The sequence below is a fragment of the Chanodichthys erythropterus genome, chromosome 2 (assembly GCF_024489055.1).
Source record: "Chanodichthys erythropterus isolate Z2021 chromosome 2, ASM2448905v1, whole genome shotgun sequence".
NCBI classification, from domain to species: Eukaryota; Metazoa; Chordata; class Actinopteri; order Cypriniformes; family Xenocyprididae; genus Chanodichthys; species Chanodichthys erythropterus.
Genome location: NC_090222.1, coordinates 32,749,274 through 32,768,027, shown reverse-complemented (window position 1 = coordinate 32,768,027; position 18,754 = coordinate 32,749,274). Strand labels below are relative to the sequence as shown.

At 35.1% G+C, this 18,754-nt stretch overlaps 1 protein-coding gene across 1 annotated transcript; it reads left to right on the top strand.

Moving 5' to 3' along the window:
• The first annotated feature begins 1,675 nt into the window (after window positions 1–1,675).
• On the top strand, window positions 1,676–17,885 carry LOC137027924 (semaphorin-4A). Its single transcript, XM_067396551.1, has 14 exons — window positions 1,676–1,915; window positions 4,852–5,012; window positions 5,189–5,245; window positions 7,275–7,370; window positions 7,477–7,570; window positions 7,666–7,788; window positions 8,043–8,176; window positions 9,807–9,988; window positions 10,100–10,241; window positions 12,810–12,999; window positions 13,102–13,217; window positions 13,438–13,601; window positions 14,765–14,832; window positions 15,665–17,885. The coding sequence occupies exons 1-14, from the start codon at window positions 1,816–1,818 to the stop codon at window positions 16,279–16,281; spliced, it is 2,244 nt and encodes a 747-aa protein (XP_067252652.1). The 5' UTR covers window positions 1,676–1,815; the 3' UTR covers window positions 16,282–17,885.
• Window positions 17,886–18,754: the final 869 nt, after the last annotated feature.

Sequence of the window (18,754 nt, the reverse complement as noted above, 5' to 3'; positions counted from 1 at the left end):
TATCCAGTGAAGTTGCATATTTAAACATCCTTATCATGCAGCGACAGAAACATAAATCAGAAATGTAACGTATTCGATTTCAGTTATTTATTTATCGGCACTGTAACACATTTTGATTAGATCATCAAGTATTCTAAAATAGAGGCTAATAATGTGTGAAAGTAGGCTATACATATAATAGACCCATGCTCTGCCTTTGTGTGTAAAGATGGTAATTTCTAAGCATGACTGTTTGGATTTATAGGAAATGAAAACACTTTACAATAAGAGTCCATTTGTAACATTAAATAAGGTTAATAAAAGTATTGTTCATTTTTAATTTCAACATTTACGTTTTAACATTTTAAAGTTGTCTCTTACATTAGTTATAATGCACTATGAATTAACATGAACGATCAATGTATAATTAATATATTATTATTTTTCATATTTAAAACTTACAAAAAACATTTAGCCATTTTTTTAATTCAAATAAACAAAATGTAAGAGTTAAAATTGAACACAATCTTGCTGCTCAAACTGTGTATAAAACAATTTTTAATATGTTTTGCTCCTTTTGTATTTTACATTTACTTGTACTTTTACTTTAAATACTTAAGTATGTTTAATATCAAAAAAATACTTTTTGTACTTTTAGTACTTTATACACCACTTCAAGTGTCTCATATCGTGTAAAATCATTGTTTGATTTAAATTAAATTAAAATTGTATGTTGCCTGCCATGCACAGGTTTCCTTAAGCCTCCGGGGAGGCGGTGGCGCCGGAGCTTGGGCCCATCATTGCTGCTTGCAGCTATATTTTGAATTGACTTTTAACACACTAAACAGTTCTTTACCTCACCAAGTTTGCTCACTTGCCCAAGTTATGCGATTTCCACTCCTGCTAAGCACAAACATTTATGTCATTCTGAAAGTCCATTTGAAAGTACTGTGACATTCAGTCCTTGTGCATGTTCAAGGAAATATGTTTTTTGATCCACTTTCATGCCTAAAAATAGCTTCCTGGCCTCTTCTCATTGCAACCACGTATCTACATCCCCTCTGAGCATCACATTTGTGTCTCCTATAACTTTCTCGTTCTCTAGCTCTATTCATAAACCCAGCGAGCTGTCTCAGTTGTGCTTCGGAAACAAAATCTGTTCCAAAAGGTAGGTTACATAACTAGGCTGGCTACTAAAACTCTTATTTTTATTATAATGTATACCATATTATATAGTAGCACTGCAAAAAACATTCACATTCATTTGATACTGGAAATAATTGACAAAAAAACAATTAATTTAGTAACAATATTTGTGTGTGATATATTTTATGCATATTTCGGTATCACACAGCTTAGCAACATGCTTAAACCAGGTTTGCTCTAACAATTGCTTGACTAGCTGTTTACCAGTCTGAACAGCTAAACCTCTCAGTCTAACCAGATATTTTTAAGCTTAAATTTTAAGATAAAATGTTGACATTGCGAAAAAAAAAAAAAAAGGTTAAGACAGCTAAAAACAGGTTCAGAGCTTTCTCATCCAACAGAGAAATAAGATGCAGGAAATGCACTCATTAAATATAAAAAGATATTGAGATAATATCATTATAATTCAGTTGCTTGTGACTCATCCATTCTGCTGTCAGAAGAAGAGCCATTAGCAGAATGCGTTTAGTGGATTCTGGGTTAGAGATGAGTATAGTTGGAGTGGTTTGAGGTTTTTAATCTTTCTTCCTGGTGCGCTTAAGGCAGTCTCATCAGAGGAAGTGAGATTCAGTCACTCACTGTTTCGCTAGCTGATCAGAACAGGTTCTGTGCCCAACAACGTCTTTGAGGATGGCAAGATTGTTCAGGATTTGGATGTTTAAGGTCCTCTTCTTCGGATTGATAGACCAACCTCAGGCCTCCCTGCGTCCTCGTGTGTCATTCTCTCAGGGTGAGTGAAGCTATGATGTCGAGACGTACTTTACTGATGGAAAACTCACCTTCATTTTTAGTGATAGATGTGAATGTTGAGGACAGAGTAAACTGTAAAAAGATTATTAAAGGATGTTTTACAGGAAAAAATTTTTTGTACTTCAAATTTTCATGTTTAAATGTGTTACTTGCTATTTCTTTGTGTTACTTGCTATTTCTTTGCAAATTTACTAGAAATTTCTGAGTGAAATTAGTTTTGTACACCAAATTTTTTTCAGTATAAATTCTCTGTTATTGAAATACATTCTTGTAGACATCCTTGAGCTGCTCAAGAAACCAGGACAGGATTTTAATCAGTCAGACTGTTGCTGATATTAGTCATTTGTGACCAAATTTCTGACAGAATGTCTTTACAGTATGAACAATTGAGAAATTAATTGTTTTCCTACTTGTTATTGTAGTAGTTCTTTCCAAATCCAAAAATCAGCTCAGCTATGTACAAGATCATAATTTAATGGGCTTTATTCATGAATCACAAGCAAAGCATTTTCTTATATATTTTTTTTGCATTTGATTCACAGTAAATGGTTCAGTTTAATTAAGAAATGATTTATAAATGATTCACTCAGCTAATCTATGGCTCAGTATTTAGCATCAAAAAGTGTTCAAATGACCAAAACAGTCATGTTAGGCAAAGACAGATTCTGTTGAAGTTTTGCAATCTCTATTCTCTGAACTTGTGAGTTGTGGTTTTGTTTGTTATTACCCATTACCATTGTTCTGCAAATGCTTGATGGTCTAAATGTTGCATGCTTGTGTACTGATGGTGGAAACCACCGTTGACCGATTATCTCCACCACATGCTCAAAACCCTGCTGCTGCAAACAGTCTTAAGACTAGCGTTAGTTTATCAGGCATAAATCAATAGATTTGTCATGAAAATCTTTTTGTGCACTGTCTGGGTTTTTACTCATAACTTATATACATGTTTGAAGTATTTGGAAGAGAAACTGCTTTGAAACGAAATGCCTGCTTTAATATGCATGACCGTTTAAAATTTGGGGTCAGTATTTTTATTTATTTGTTTATTTTTGAAAGAAATTAATACTTTTTATTCAGCAATGATGCATTAAATTAATCAAAAGTGACAGTATAGACATTTATAATGTTATAAAGATTTGTATTTTATATAAATGCTCTTCTTTTGAACTTTTAATAAGAAATGCTTCCTGATCAACTTATCAGCATATTAGTATGATTACTGAAGGATCACTGAAGACTGGAGTAGTATATAAAAAAACGAACCCAAACTTTTCCTCTGATGTCTCAAATTGGGGAAACATTGCAAAGAAAAAAACAAGTAACAAGTGACAAAAGGATCTATGAGTGTTGAAGTCAGCATTAAACGGAAGTTGTGATAGTCTTTTCCTTCCCTATTGCGACATATATTCAAGTGAAATGGCTTCTCAAACAAGAAAAAATGTTGGATGGGACTTGATTTTGTCTGTTGGTAATTGATTGCATCATTGGATGCTTGTGGTTTGCTATTGCTGTGATCTCATGTGAGTGACAGGTTGTCCCGCCTTCGTGCCAGTAAACATCATCAGAGAAGAAATGGGGAAGTTAATGTAATTTAAGATTATGAGGGCACTTGTTAAAAAAAAATAATGATGTGCATGGATAAATTATTTATAATACATACATTAGTATTCCATTAAAGGTGCCCTAGAACTTTTTTTAAAAAGATGTAATATAAGTCTAAGGTATCCCCTGAATGTGTCTGTGAAGTTTCAGCTCAAAATACCCCATATTTTTTTTAAATACATATTTTTAACTGCCTATTTTGGGGCATAATTAGAAATGAGCCGATTCAGGGTGTGTGGCCCTTTAAATCTCGTGCTCCACGCCTCAAGAGCTGGCGCTTGCCTTAAACAAGATAAAAAAAGTTTACACAGTTAATATAACCCTCAAAATGGATCTTTACAAAGTGTTCGTCATGCAGCATGTCTAATCGCGTAAGTACAGTGTTTATTTTGATGTTTACATTGTTTCTGAATGAGTTTGATAGTGCTCTGTGGCTAACGGCTAATGCTACACTGTTGGAGAGATTTATAAAAAATGAAGTTGTGTTTATGAATTATACAGACTGCAAGTGTTTAAAAATGAAAATTGCGACGGCTCTTGTCTCTGTGAATACAGTAAGAAACGATGGTAACTTTAACCACATTTAACAGTACAGTCAGTTATTATTGCTCCATCTGCCATTTTTCGCTGTTGTCCTTGCTTGCTTACCTAGTCTGTTGATTCAGCTGTGCAGATCCAGACTTTTATACTGGCTGCCCTTGTGTAATGCCTTTCATAATGTTGGGAACATGGGCTGGCATATGCAAATATTGGGGGCGTACACCCCGACTGTTACGTAACTGTCGGTGTTATGTTGAGATTCGCCTGTTCTTCGGAGATCTTTTAAACAAATGAGATTTATATAAGAAGGAGGAAACAATGGAGTTTGAGACTCACTGTATGTAATTTCCATACCAGACTCTTGTTATTTAACTATGCCGAGGTAAATTCAATTTTTGAATCTAGGGCACCTTTAAAAAAAGGGTCATTTTGATTTCATAGTGACTTTAACAATAGACAGCACAACAAAATTATATGGTCACTTCTGTGTGTGCAGTGTTGCTAAACCTCAACTCACGGGCCTTGTCTGTTTCCTCAGATCAGAAAGAGGAAAAGAGTCACAGTGTTGTGGTTTCATTTCTAAAATTTCAACTTAAAAAATATAATTTTTTTAAAAATATTTCCCTTACACCTTGAAAACACTCGTGTATAAATTAGCTTCATAGCTTCCTACATGGTATAGGTTACTCATGTTTTGCCTTGTCGGTCTGATAGCAATAGCCCCTGCTGAATGCCATAACATCATTACTGTTGGTTGTTTTTCTTCAACAGGAAGTTCAGAGCGTCTCTTGGGCATCTACCACAGCTCTACTGTGAAGAGCACCACCACTCTGCTGCTCAGCACTGATGCTGACACACTGTTTGTTGGAGCTCAGGATGCTTTGCTCTCCCTAGATGTCAGTCAACCGGACAGTATTACACTCAAAGACGAGGTGAGAAAGATTTTGTAACCATCCAGGTATATTGTGCTATATATTTCAGTTTATAAAACTGATTTTGTTCCCACTCTCTAAACTTGTATCATGAAGATCTCCATAGATTTTGGATGGAATATTACAACGTAATAATTTACATTAAGATAAAAATGTAAAAATTTACATTTTTACAGTTTGAATGGAAAGCATCTAGCGAAAACCTGCAAACCTGTAAAAGGGCCTCAAAAAAGGTATGTGCCATTGCTAATGTGGAACTTCCAAATTGCTTTACAGTATGTTTCAATGACAAATTTGACATTATGTGGGACATTTTTTAAACTTGAATAAAATGAAAACTAAAAGACTTTCAAATCACATGAGCCAATATTTTATTCACAATAGGACATAGAAACATAAATGTTTAAAGGGAGAAATTTTACACAACTTTACACTTTTATCCACTAAATGAGCTCATTTCAGATTTGATGCCTGCTACAGATTGATATCAGGTCTGTAACATGATTAGCTATAAAGACGCAGAGAGGCAGAGTCTCTCAGAAGTAAAGCTGGTCAGAGGCTCTCCAATCTGTGAAAGAGTGCATAATAAGATTGTGGAAAACTTTAAAAACAATGTTCCTTAATGTCAAATTGCAAAGACTTTGCAAATCTCATCATCTACAATGCATAACATCATCTAAAGATTCAGAGAAATAGGGACAAGGCCGAAGACCTTTATTAGATGCCCGTGGTCTTTGGGCCCTCAGACAACACTGCATCACTCATCGGCATGATTGTGTCAATGACATTACTAAATGGGCCCAGGAATACTTCCAGAAACCACTGTCGGTAAACACAATCCGCCGTGCCATCTGCAGATGCCAACTAAAGCTCTATCATGCAAAAAGGAAGCCATTTGTGAACATGGTCCAGAAGCGCCATCGTATCCTATGGTCCAAGGCTTATTTAAAATGGACTGTTTCAAAGTGGAAAAGTGTTCTATGGTCAGACGAGTCCAAATTTGACATTCTTGTTGGAAATCATAGTTGCCGTGTCCTCCGGGCTAAAGAGGAGGGAGACCTTCCAGCGTGTTATCAGCGCTCAGTTCAAAAGCCAGCATCTCAGATGGTATGGGGGTGCATAAGTGCATATGGTATGGGCAGCTTGCATGTTTTGGAAGGCACTATGAATGCTGAAAGGTATATAAAGGTTTTAGAGCAACATATGCTCCCCTCCAGGCGTCTATTTCAGGGAAGGCCTTGTATATTTCAGCAGGACAATGCAAAACCACAAACTGCAGCTATCTCAACAGCATGGCTTCGTCGTAAAAGAGTCCGGGAGCTGAATTGGCCTACCTGCAGTCCAGATCTTTCACCTATAGAGAACATTTGGCGCATCATTAAACGAAAAATACGTCAAAGATGACCACAAACTCTTCAGCAGCTGGAAAGTTATATCAGGCAAGAATGGGAATAAATTTCAACACCAAAACTCCAGAAAACTCATAACCTCAATGCCCAGATGTCTTCACACTGTTTTGAAAAGAATAAGAGATGGTACACCATGGTAAACATGCCCCCGTCCCAATTAATTTGAGACCTGTAGCAGGCATCAAATTTGAAATGAGCTCATTTAGTGGATAAAAGTGTAAAATTTCTCAGTTTAAACATTTGTTATGTTATCTATGTTCTATTGTGAATAAATATTGGCTCATGTGATTTGAAAGTCTTTTAGTTTTCATTTTGTTCAAATTCAAAAAATGTCCCAACATTTCCGAAATTCGTGTTGTGTATATGTATATATATATAAATATATATATATATAATATATATATATATATATGTACACACACACACATTTTTAATTATTTTAAGTACAGATCTTGACTGTCTATGACAACAAGATGGCCTCCTTTATGTTGGTTACATCACAGATTCAACTTAACGGACAAAATGTTTTCAAGTAGTAATGACGTACAAAAAAATTCTTCCTTTTTTCAATATTTAGACAGTTACAACTAGACATTTTTAATATTTTCCATTGCCCTTCAGAACTGAATCTAAAGGACTTATAATTAAAAACATTTAAACATAGAAAAGGTGCATTCAAGTCATTTTTGCATGCATTGCATGCTTACTCTGTTTTTAAGTTACATAATAAATCCAGACAAATTATCATCAATTGATTGACCCTTATTGCTTTTAATGGGATTTCTTTTTTGTTAAGCATGATATTTATTGTAACATTCCTCTTATTTTTTAATTGTATGCTTGTCCATAACAGGATTGTAGCAACTTCATCAGTATTTTACAGTTTTTCAACTCTACACACCTTTATGCCTGCGGGACAAATGCATATGGACCACAAAGCGTCATCATTGTAAGTTCATATAAATTGCATAGATCGATATATGAGGAAGAATGAAGTATAATTTTAAGAATGGATCGATCGCACTGCTCTAACAAACTGGACATCTCTGTTTTAGCCAGCAAGCTCTCTGAACACCAGCAGAGACACAAAGAACGCCAAAAACTGCTGTCCCTACAGCGCCACCCGGAGGAACACAGCCATCATTGTTGGTGAGAGAGCAGAAACACAGTTTAAGATGACCTCAAAGATAGTCTTATCTAATCTAGTGCTCTCACACACTTAACCGTGACCTCTTTGCTTACAGATGAAGAGCTCTATACAGCAACCAATGTCGGCTTCTTTGGAAACAAACAAGTAATTTCTCGCTGTCACAGCAGAGAAACCCGCAACAACCTGGAGCTTGAGAATGTACCAAAATTGCTACAGGGTTTGTATTTTTTGTACCAAGAATAATGCTACCATGATGCTCGGAATACCTGCTCTAACATATACAAATTAATAATTAGATCTTGATGGCCTAGTGCTTATTAATATGGGGTGGTAACACAGAGGTTGCCAGTTTGATTTCATGAAAGGGTCCTAGAGGAGTCACTATTGTAACCTTGAGCAAAACACTAAGAGCATTTCCACATGCATGTGAAGTCTTTTTAGGAGTGAAAAAGTTTTTTTTTTCTCTCTTAGACCCTGTATTCATCAGTTCAACACATGTTGCCAGTGAAGGAAAGATCCTCCTGTTCTTTACTGAGGCTGGGGACTTGACCGGAGACTTCTTGGTGAACTCTTTTTTTGTGTCTCGTGTGGCCCAGGTCTGCACGGTGAGACTTAATTTTTCTCCTATTCTGAAACATAATTCCATTATTATAAGATAGAAGGCTGGATTTTGTTTTACAAATATTCAAGTAACCCTTGTGTCCTGTTTTAAATAAGTTACAGCTGTTTAAGGATTAGTTCGCTTCAGAATTAAATATTCCTGATAATTTACTCACCCCCATGTCATCCAAGATGTTCATGTCTTTTTTGAGGAAAGTTTTTTGAAGAAAACATTCCAGGATTTTTCTCCATATAGTGGACTTCAACGGCTACCAATGGGATGAAGGTTCAAACTGCAGTTTCATTGCAGCTTCAAAGGGCTCTACACGACCCCAGACAAGGAATAAGGGTCTTATCTAATGAAACGATTTGTCATTTTCCTACATGGTATAGGTTACTCATGTTTTGCCTGGCCATGCATTATGTAATCAAGTTGGAAAGGCGGAAGTAGGGTGTAGGGTGTTGGTAGCCACTGAAGTCCACTATTTGGAGAAAAATCCTGGAATGTTCTTCTCAAAAACCTTAATTTCTTTTTGACTGAAGAAAGAAAGACATAAACACCTTGGAGGACATGGGGGTGAGTAAATTATCAGGAAATTTTAATTCTGAAGTGAACTAATCCTTCACGATCGCATCAAAAATGACCCGCTAGACTTAAAGTCAGCATGAAATGGAAGTTGCAATAGTCTTTCTTCTCTGTTGTGATGTACATATGAATATCTGAGTGAAATGGCTTCTCGAACAAAAAAATGTTGGACTGGACTTGATTTTGTCCATCAGGAATTGATTAGATTGGATGGTTCCTATTGCTATTTTTTGTGATCTTTTCAATAGTCATAGTAGAAGCATTTTACTTGGAAACCTTAAGAATAACTGCATTTCAACAGTAGGGATAAGTAACTGAAACAGAGAATATTTGCAAGAGAATATTTGCAAATGTTAGGCATTTGAAATAAATCATGACTGTTTTTAGATTGTGAATGATTTTTAATAATTTCTTATCAGCCATAGAGATATTGCAAAAATAACAACAGATATTGTTAAAGACACTCAAGAATCTCCAATGACCCCCAGCAAAATTATTAAATTATTATATTAAATTAAATTTTTTTGACTCGTATATAAACAAATATTATAAAATCTAAAAATCTGAAGGTATTTTGAACAAATTTAAGATTAAAGGGATAGTTCAGCCAAAAAATGAAAAATTTGTCAACATTTACTCACCCTCAAGTTGTTCTAAACCTGTATGAATTTCTTTCTTCTTTTGAACACAAAGATATTTTTAAAAAATGTTTGGTTGATGGGCCCCATTGACTTCCATAGTATAGAAAATAAATACTATGGAAGTCAATGGGGCCCATCAACTGTTTGGTTACCGATATTTTTCAAAATATCTTCTTTTGTGTTCAGCAGAAGCAAGAAAGTCATACAGGCTTGGGATAAGTTTCAACTTGGGATAAGTAAATGATGACAGAATTTTCCTTGTTGGGTGAACTATCCCTTTAACTATATTTTTTTAGTGTTCCTAACTCTCATCAACTCCCAAAAAAGACCCTAACATCATACAAAGGAAGCATATGAATCTGTCTAGTTTTAAATAACTTCTTTAATGAAATTATTTTTTAATACCAGGATGACAACGGAGGAAGCCTTACTTTACAGAAACGCTGGACATCCTTTGCTAAGGCTCAGCTGGTCTGCCAACAAGGGGAAGATCTCCAGTTCAACAAGCTGCAGGACATTGTCAAGTTGTCCCCACCGGACAATGAGTCACCTGACAGCAGTCTGTTTTATGGGGTCTTTACCTCACAATGGTGCCAATCATTTCAATCTAACCCACCATCGTGACATATTTTATTCACTGTTCTGAATGTTTCTGTGATTTGTGTTTAAACGTTTTCTTCCCATCTCTCTCTGTCTCACAGGTCAGTTTCGTCTGGTCAGTCAGCAGTGTGTGCTTTCAGATTAGCAGATATTAAAGCAGCTTTTTCAGGGGATTACAAGACATTCGATTTGAAAGGAAATTACTGGTCACGTCAGCCAAATGCAGACGGCAAACTCGGCAAGGTAACACAGACTAAGAGAGCTAGAATGTTTAAGGGCTGTTTGTACAATTGGAGAGAAATTATTATAAATATTTTAAATAAAGATTGAAAATTTATTTTTAAATAATATTTAAATAATAATACAAATTATTATCACAGTTCCATTTGGTGCCACTTGTGGTGCCAATTATACACTACACCTTTAAATATTTAGTTCACCCAAAAATGAAAATCTTGTCATCAGTTACTCACCTTCATGTCTTTCCATGGCTTTTAAATGAAATCTGAAAGATTTATGTCCCTCCACTGACAGTCCACACAACTACCACTTTGACGCTTCAAAAAGTTCATAGAGAGATCTTAAAATGAATCCATATGGTTTAGTCCAAATTTTCTGAAGAGACACAATTGCTTTATATGATGAACAGGTTTATGCTTTTATTCACATATAAACACTGATCAGCGAACATAAGCAGAAGCTCAACTGAACCGTAATAATTAAAAGCATAAATTAAATTTGTCTCATCAGAAAATTTGAACTAAACTGTTCAATTCTATGGATTAGTTTTACGATCTCTTTATGGACTTTTTGAAGCTTCAAAGTGGTAGTTGCATAGGCTGTTAAAGTTGCCCTAGAACCCCTTTTCAAAAGATGTAATATAAGTCTAAGGTGTCCCCTGAATGTGAACGTGTGAAGTTTCAGCTCAAAATACCCTATAGATTTTTTTAAATAAATTTTTTTAACTGCCTATTTTGAGCCATTATTACATATGCACCGATTAAGCGCGCGGCCCCTTTAAATCTCCCGCTCCCCACCCCCGCGAGCTCTCGACTGCCTTAAACAGCAAACACAAAGTTCACACAGCTAATATAACCCTCAAAATGGATCTTTACAAAGTGTTTGTCATGCATACATCGATTCCTGTGAGTATAGTATTTATTTGGATGTTTGCATTTGATTCTGAATGAGTTTGAGGCTATATGCTCTGTGGCTAACGGGCTAACATTACACACTGTTGGAGAGATTTATAAAGAATGAAGTTGTGTTTATGCATTATACAGACTGCAAGTGTTTAATAATGAAAATAGCGACGGCTCTTGTCTCCGCAAATACAGTAAGAAACAATGGTAACTTTAACCACAATTAACAGTACATTAGCAACATGCTAACGAAACATTTAGAAAGACAATTTACACACATCACTAAAAATATCATGATATCATGAATCAGACATTTTGCCCTTGTCTAATGGCTTGAACATGAGCTGGCATATGCAAATATTGGGGGCATACATATAGAGTACCCCAGGGATGATGTGTTTTTGTAGGCCAACCCGGAAGTTAGCGGCGCACAGGTTCCCTCGATCGAAAGCCTATGCATTTTTCCCATAGACTTTTGGAAAATCGCAGATAATAAGCTCTGTGTTTAACAAAGGGTTATGACACTTACACGTTTTGTCTATAAAGATAATCTTTACAAGTTAACACAACATTTATAGATTTTGAAGCCTAAATAAAGTCGTCAGATATAAAAAGCTAACTATAAATGGACTACAGCACACCATGGTCGCGGATCAATGTCGTCACCACCAAGCTTCCTCAAACTTTATTTAGAAAACAACTTTATTTAAAAACATGCTCGCTGACTATGATCTGTGCTGTTATGAATACTTATCCACTTTTTCATGAGAAATGCTGTCCAAATGTCCCGTTTTTAATGATGACGTCTAAAGTCCCCGCCAAAGGAAGTAGTGCCTTTTAGCAATTTGTTAGCAACCGCCGATTTGAAGACTCAAAAAATCACAAGTGGGTTATAACTGGTGTGTTTTATGTCATCGATCAAAACGTGAAAGTATTTAGAGGCTTTGATAACCACAGACCTTATTTCAGGCGATTTAGCAAAAACCCATTCAAAAAACCCATTGACTTGACGGCGTTGGAACCGGAAGTCCTAAAATGCTAACTCACTTCCGGGTTTTGCCTACAAAAATGCGTCGTCCCTGAGGCACTCTTTTAATAATCCTGACTGTTACGTAACAGTCGGTGTTATGTTGAGATTCGCCTGTTCTTCAGAGGTCTTTTAAACAAATGAGATTTATATAAGAAGGAGGAAACAATGGAGTTTGAGACTCACTGTATGTCATTTCCATGTACTGAACTCTTGTTATGCTGAGGTAAATTAAATTTTTCATTCGATGGCACCTTTAATGAAGGGACAGAAATCTCAGATTTCATTTAAAATATTTTCAGTTGTGTTTCGATGATGAACAAAAGTCTTACAGGTTTGGAACGACATGAGGGTGAGTAATTGATGACAATTTTTTCACTTTTGGTTGAACTAAAGCTTTAAGGTCAACATGAAATTATATTGCCAACCCATGTTACTCCCATAAAGTTGACGTGTTTGGCCACTAAAACAAACAACAATGTTTGCAAAGCACCACAGTGATTGCACTCCTCAGGAAGTCCACTATAAGTGGTTTACTTATAATATCACATTAAACTGCAGCAGGAGAATGTATTTTATCATCCAAATGACTCACAGCTGATTTAATCATAGTGTAACCAGACTTCTCTCATCTATTTGCAGTGTGGACTGTTTAACGACACTGACCGTGTGTTGAACATTGTAAAAAAGACCTTCCTTGCTGAAAAAGCTGTGCGTCCCGTGGGGAAGAAACTGCTTCTGTCCTCCACAGAAGAGCAGTATAGTCGTATAGCTGTTCAGAGAACTCAAGCTGCAAATGGACAAAGTTACACCATCCTGTACCTGCTCACCGGTAAACATAATGAATACTAATTTTACTGATCTTATGCAGTTTATTTTTGTATGGCCAGACTTTTTCCTGGTGCCCATTTCTGTCCATTTCTATTTTCTTCAGAGTCTGGCTTTCTTCATAAAGTTGTCCTGCTGGCAAAAGGTCCCCATATCATTGAGGAGATTCAAACTTTTAAACAACCACAGACTGTGAAAAACATCCTCCTCTCCAAAAGCAAGGTTTTAAAGCATTACACTTTCCTTGTTTGTCTTTTTACTCTCCTGATCATTGATACATTTTTATACACTGTCTGTTTGCTCTGTTCCTAGCCTAGTGAGCTCTTTCACTCCATTACATTAAAGGAGTGGTTTCAATCTTACCTTTTGCATTAACAGACATAATTTATTAGATGTACAGTGTGATCAGATTTCATTTAATGGTCTCTGTAAATTACCATAGGGTGTGCTGTTCATAGGCTCTTCTGAGGGTGTCTTCAGAGTGCCTCTGTCCAACTGCTCAGCTTATCCAAACTGTGCAGAATGTGTGTTAGCACGCGACCCATTCTGTGGCTGGGACTCGGAGACAAGAGTGTGTGCTACTGTGTCTGGAATGGGGTCTAAACTGTGAGTTGACTTTTCTATACCAATATCTGACCTAATAGATAAAATTATCTCTATTATAAGTGACTAAATGGGCAAAGAACCACCCAATTAAACCACAAAAGTCAGTCTGACCCAGAGTTATTTTGGTATTATTTATGTACTATTATTTATTATGTACTATTATGTACTTTTATGTTATATATATATATATATATATATATATATATATATATATATATATATATATATATATATATATATATATATATTTATATATATATTTATATATATATATATATAGTTTTTATTTTAAATAAAAAATTTAATAATGAACGTGTTTGAAATGTTTTCATTTGAAATTTGGAATATTCATCACTTAAATTTACAACCGTGTTAAATTTCAGCCCCCAAAAATGCAAACCCTGAAAATACAATGCATTAAAAAAACAAAAATTACAATGCATTTTTTTAATTAGTGCAATTCAACATGCCTTTTTTTTCTTTATTAGTTTACTTTCATATTTATTTTAGTTGGACAAAACTACTTGTGATGCTGCTTAAAAGCTGATATTTCTTATATTATTTGATTGTATTGTCATAATTATAAACATACTGTAGTGCAAATAGTTTCACTGTTTACTGCACTTTCTTCTTCTAGATATTTACCTATAGCACATTCACAAAATAAGGTGGATAGTTAGCTGCTAAATATAAACAACATTTATATTTTTCATTTAAGTTTTTTTTTTTCATCATAATTTTTTCATCTAAATGATTTAAAATACTTTAAGTTTTTAGTCTGACCAAGATGAAGTGTGACTTTTTGTGTGTGTGTGTGTGTGTGTGTACTTGTTTATATTACATTTTGGGGACCAAATGTCCCCACAATGTAATATAAACCTGATATCACCTACATTGTGGGGACCAGCCAGCGGTCCCCACAATGTAAATGGATTTATAAACATACTAAATGATGTTTTTTTGAAAATGTAAAAATGCAGAATGTTTCCTGTGATGGTTAGGTTTAGGGGTAGGGGTAGTGTAGGGGGATAGAATGTACAGTTTGTTCAGTGTAAAATCCATTACACCTTTGGAAAGTCCCCACAATTCACAGAAACACAACGTATGTGTGTGTGTGTAAAGGTGCTTTTATCTGATACAAAACTACTACTCTTTTTTGGCAGACGGCAGGACGTGGAAAGCGGAAATGTCAGCGAACAGTGCAAAGAGTTCAAAAGTACTGCTGCTACAGGTGAAACATGTCTTCTGTGCAACCCACTAGATATGAATAGTCTCATGTCACCTTTTTTCATAACCAAAATTTTTATTTGCAACTGCATGGTGTTAACTCATTTGATAGTATCACACTTTAGGTGAAAGTGCCAAATCTTCAACTCATAATCACCAACAAGCATGAAATGTTTGCTAATACAGGCTATATTCCACAAATAGATATGTAGAGCTTTCAAGTCGACATGACACGGAAGTTGCGATAGTCTTTTATTCACTATTGACACATACATCTATGTGATACAGCTTCTTGAACAAGAAAAATTGGAGGGTGGGACTTGATTTTGTCTATAAGGAATTGATTGGATGGTTGTGGTTTGCTATTGGTGGATCTCATGTGAGTGACAGGTTGCCCCGCCCTCTCGCCAGTAAACATCATCAGAGAAGAGATGTTGTTGCAAGATGCACATGAATAAAAAAAATGTGCACAGATACGTCATTTATAATAAATACTGCAATATTCCATAAAATTAAAAATAAGAATTGTCCATTTTGAATTCATGGCTACTTTAAATTGAGAAATGATAATTTAGTATCATATTTTAGTATCATTGAGGTACTATTAAAGTTTCTATTAATATATTGAATATATTTTCAGTTCATTTAAATTAAAGGCACAATATGTAACTTTTCACCTCTAGAGGTCGCTTATTCAAAACAAAGGCATAGCTTTGATGGCGCCTTGAATTTGCGGAATCATGGTTTATCATATTAGATATTATTTTAGATTATTTTATTTCAAGTAACATCTTTTATGGATTTAATTTTTAACTGAAACTTTTGTCTTTTTCCAGTGACACGGATTGCACGGTTTAATGAGACTGTGGTTCTACCATGTCAGTCGAGATCCAGACTGGCGGAGGTGACTTGGAGATTTTCAAACAACAGCGTTGTTTCCCAGTGTCCGTACCTGCAGCGGGCCAATGGCAGCCTGGTCTTCCCTGTCACTCCAGAGACCGTGAACACCTACCGCTGCATGTCGAAGGAGCTGGGCTTCGAGCAAATAATTGCCGCCTTCACTGTAATTCTCCCGGCCATCCCTCGTTCTCTTCCTCCCACATCACACCAGCAACCTGACATCACCCTGGACACGGAAATAGAGCCCATCCCTGATTACTACACAACACTCGAGTTTGATGAATCTGGTGTAAAACAACCCAGGACTAATCATGAATCTACTGTAACCATCAACACCTCTGGACAAGACACTGTTTGCATCTCACAGAAGAGTTACTACACTGAAATGGTTGCTTTTTGCTTTTTGTTTGTCATTTGTCTCTTTGTATTCGTTGCTTTTGTGATCCTGTGGAGACGAAGCATGAGGTGCAACAAAACCACCCCTCAGAAACAAACTAAAGACACTGAGTCAGACAATATCTGGCAAACAGAACTGGACGAAAAGCAAAGCTGAACCCTAAAACCAGCACTATCTGTAAGATTACAAAAAACTAAGGAGTGATTCTTGACCCATAATTAGTTTGGAAAATAACTGTTTCCATTTTGAAATTAGTCTGATTTGATCGCTAGAATGCCAACAGTACATTCCATGATATTTATAATCATTTGATTTTATTTATATTTAATGATTTTATATAACCATACTTGTTTTACTTTCAGTTTCATTATACAAAAACCTCATAAATACATTGGGATGTGATCTAGAACCTGGAATTTTCAAAGTTACAAAGTTTCCATGAATAAATGGGAAATTATGTGAATAAACTGGAAATTTGCAAAATTGCAGGTTAACCTATAGCAGGGAACTTAAACGTAGTTGAAAATAAAACATCTTGCAGCATAATCTTGGTTAAAACAACCAGATTTAATGCAAATTCAGTTTAATTTCTATTTTCATTTTACATTTTCAATGGGACTTTTTGTGTGTGTGTCATAAGGAATATGTTTATTATATTCAACATTCATGATTTTTTGTCCTAAACTGGTCAAAGATGTCATTTTTATTTTATTAGTTTGCATGTATGTCTGTTTCTGATCGAACAAAATGTTTATATTTGAACATGCAGTTTGTATAAATTACCCCAAATTTCCAGTTCCCTTTAATTCCTGTAAATTCTTGTTAAGTTTACAACTTGGAATATTTCTGAAATTCCCCAGCTTAACTTCCCATGGAAAGTTTCTGGAAAATGTCTTGAAATTCTACGTCCCTTTGCAATCCTAGTAACTAACACAAGAAAAAGTGAATTGGCTTTTGCATTTAGTGTGTGATATTTTTTTTTGATTTTGGTTGTCATATTTTTCTTGTTTGAAACCATCCTACATTCAATTTATTGTTCACAGATATAGATTTGAAAACACAATACCCTAAAAAATACAGTGGTATTTTTTCTATATATCAGTGTGTTAGATACGTTGATATACTGATATAAACGTTGAGATATTTTACTTCATAAGTTGTTAAATATGGATTTTTTTTAACACAAATGCATCGCTTCTCGTCAAAAGGCCTTTATTAACCCCCCGGAGCCGTGCGAAGCACACGTTTATGATGGATGGAGGCACTTTCTTTAGCTTATACTCAATGATCTGTCATTATAAAGCTCGGATGCGTCAGGATATTTATTATTATATCTCTGATTATGTTAATCAGAAAGAAGAAAGTCATACACATAGGATGATATGAGGCTGAATAAAGCTTGGGGTAATTTTCATTTGAAAGTGAACTAATCCTTTAAAGGTAAAATTTAATTTCATCAAAAACTCACAGTCCTTAAGCAACAAGTCACAATAATAAAAAAAAGTCATAAAACATAACTTTTCAATTATGAGTGTCCATGTTTTGTTTTTTTCATCTGTATGTAAACATTTCTTTTTTTTTTACTTGTGTTGCATGGATGCAAAAATGCTTGTGAATCTTGTGTTGCTAAAGCCAGAATCAAAATAAATGAATAGTTGCTTGGTTAGTATTTATGTTATCAAGTCATATTTCTGGTTGCAGTTCACTTGGCAGAAGTCTTATAAATTTGTGAGTGAAGATATAATAAAATTAATTTAAACTAGGAATCTTTTCTCTTTATTTAGTGTTTAGAGTGGGGGGATTGTGTAAGTTTTATTTAAGATAACATGTTGCAGAATTATATTATTTTACAATTCATTCAAGTATAATGTGGTTACAGTGATTAGGATGCAGAATGTAGTGTAACCATACTGTAATGGTAACTGGGAGTCACTCAGATTCATAGGCCTATATGCTCCCAAATCAGGAACTGAAGAAAGGGTTAGTTCACCCAAAAATGAAAATTCTGTCATTTATTACTCACCCTCATGCCGTTCCACACCCATAAGACCTTTGTTAATCTTCGAAACACAAATTAAGATATTTTAGTTGAAATTCGATGGCTCCGTGAGGCCTCCATAGCCACCAATGACATTTCCTCTCTCAAGATCCATAAAGATACTAAAAACATATTTAAATCGGTTCATGTGAGTATAGTGGTTCAATATTAATATTATAAAGCGACGAGAATATTTTTGGAGCACCAAAAAACAAACAAAATAACGACTTATAAAGTGATGGCCGATTTCAAAACACTGCTTCAGGAAGCATTGGAGCACAAATGAATCAGTGTATCGAATCTTCTGTTCGGAGCTTTTGATTTCAGCCGTTGGCAGTTGGACACGCGATCTGAATCATGATTCGATACACTGATTCATTTATGCTCCGATGAAATCGGCCATCACTACATAAGTCGTTTTTTTTTTTTTTTTTGGCGCAGCAAAAATATTCTCGTCGCTTTATAATATTAATATTGAACCACTGTACTCAAATGAACCAATTTAAATATGTTTTTAGTACCTTTTATGGATCTTGAGAGAGGAAATGTCATTACTCCCCTATGCAGGCCTCACGTATGGAGCCATCGGAT

Bases quoted from the DNA above. Each gene is read 5' to 3' on its own strand.
- LOC137027924 (XM_067396551.1), top strand. From the start codon at position 1,816: ATGGCAAGATTGTTCAGGATTTGGATGTTTAAGGTCCTCTTCTTCGGA. The intron at 7,371-7,476 runs GTAAGTTCATAT...TCTCTGTTTTAG, and splicing joins GACCACAAAGCGTCATCATT to CCAGCAAGCTCTCTGAACAC. The intron at 7,789-8,042 runs GTTTGTATTTTT...TTTCTCTCTTAG, and splicing joins TGTACCAAAATTGCTACAGG to ACCCTGTATTCATCAGTTCA.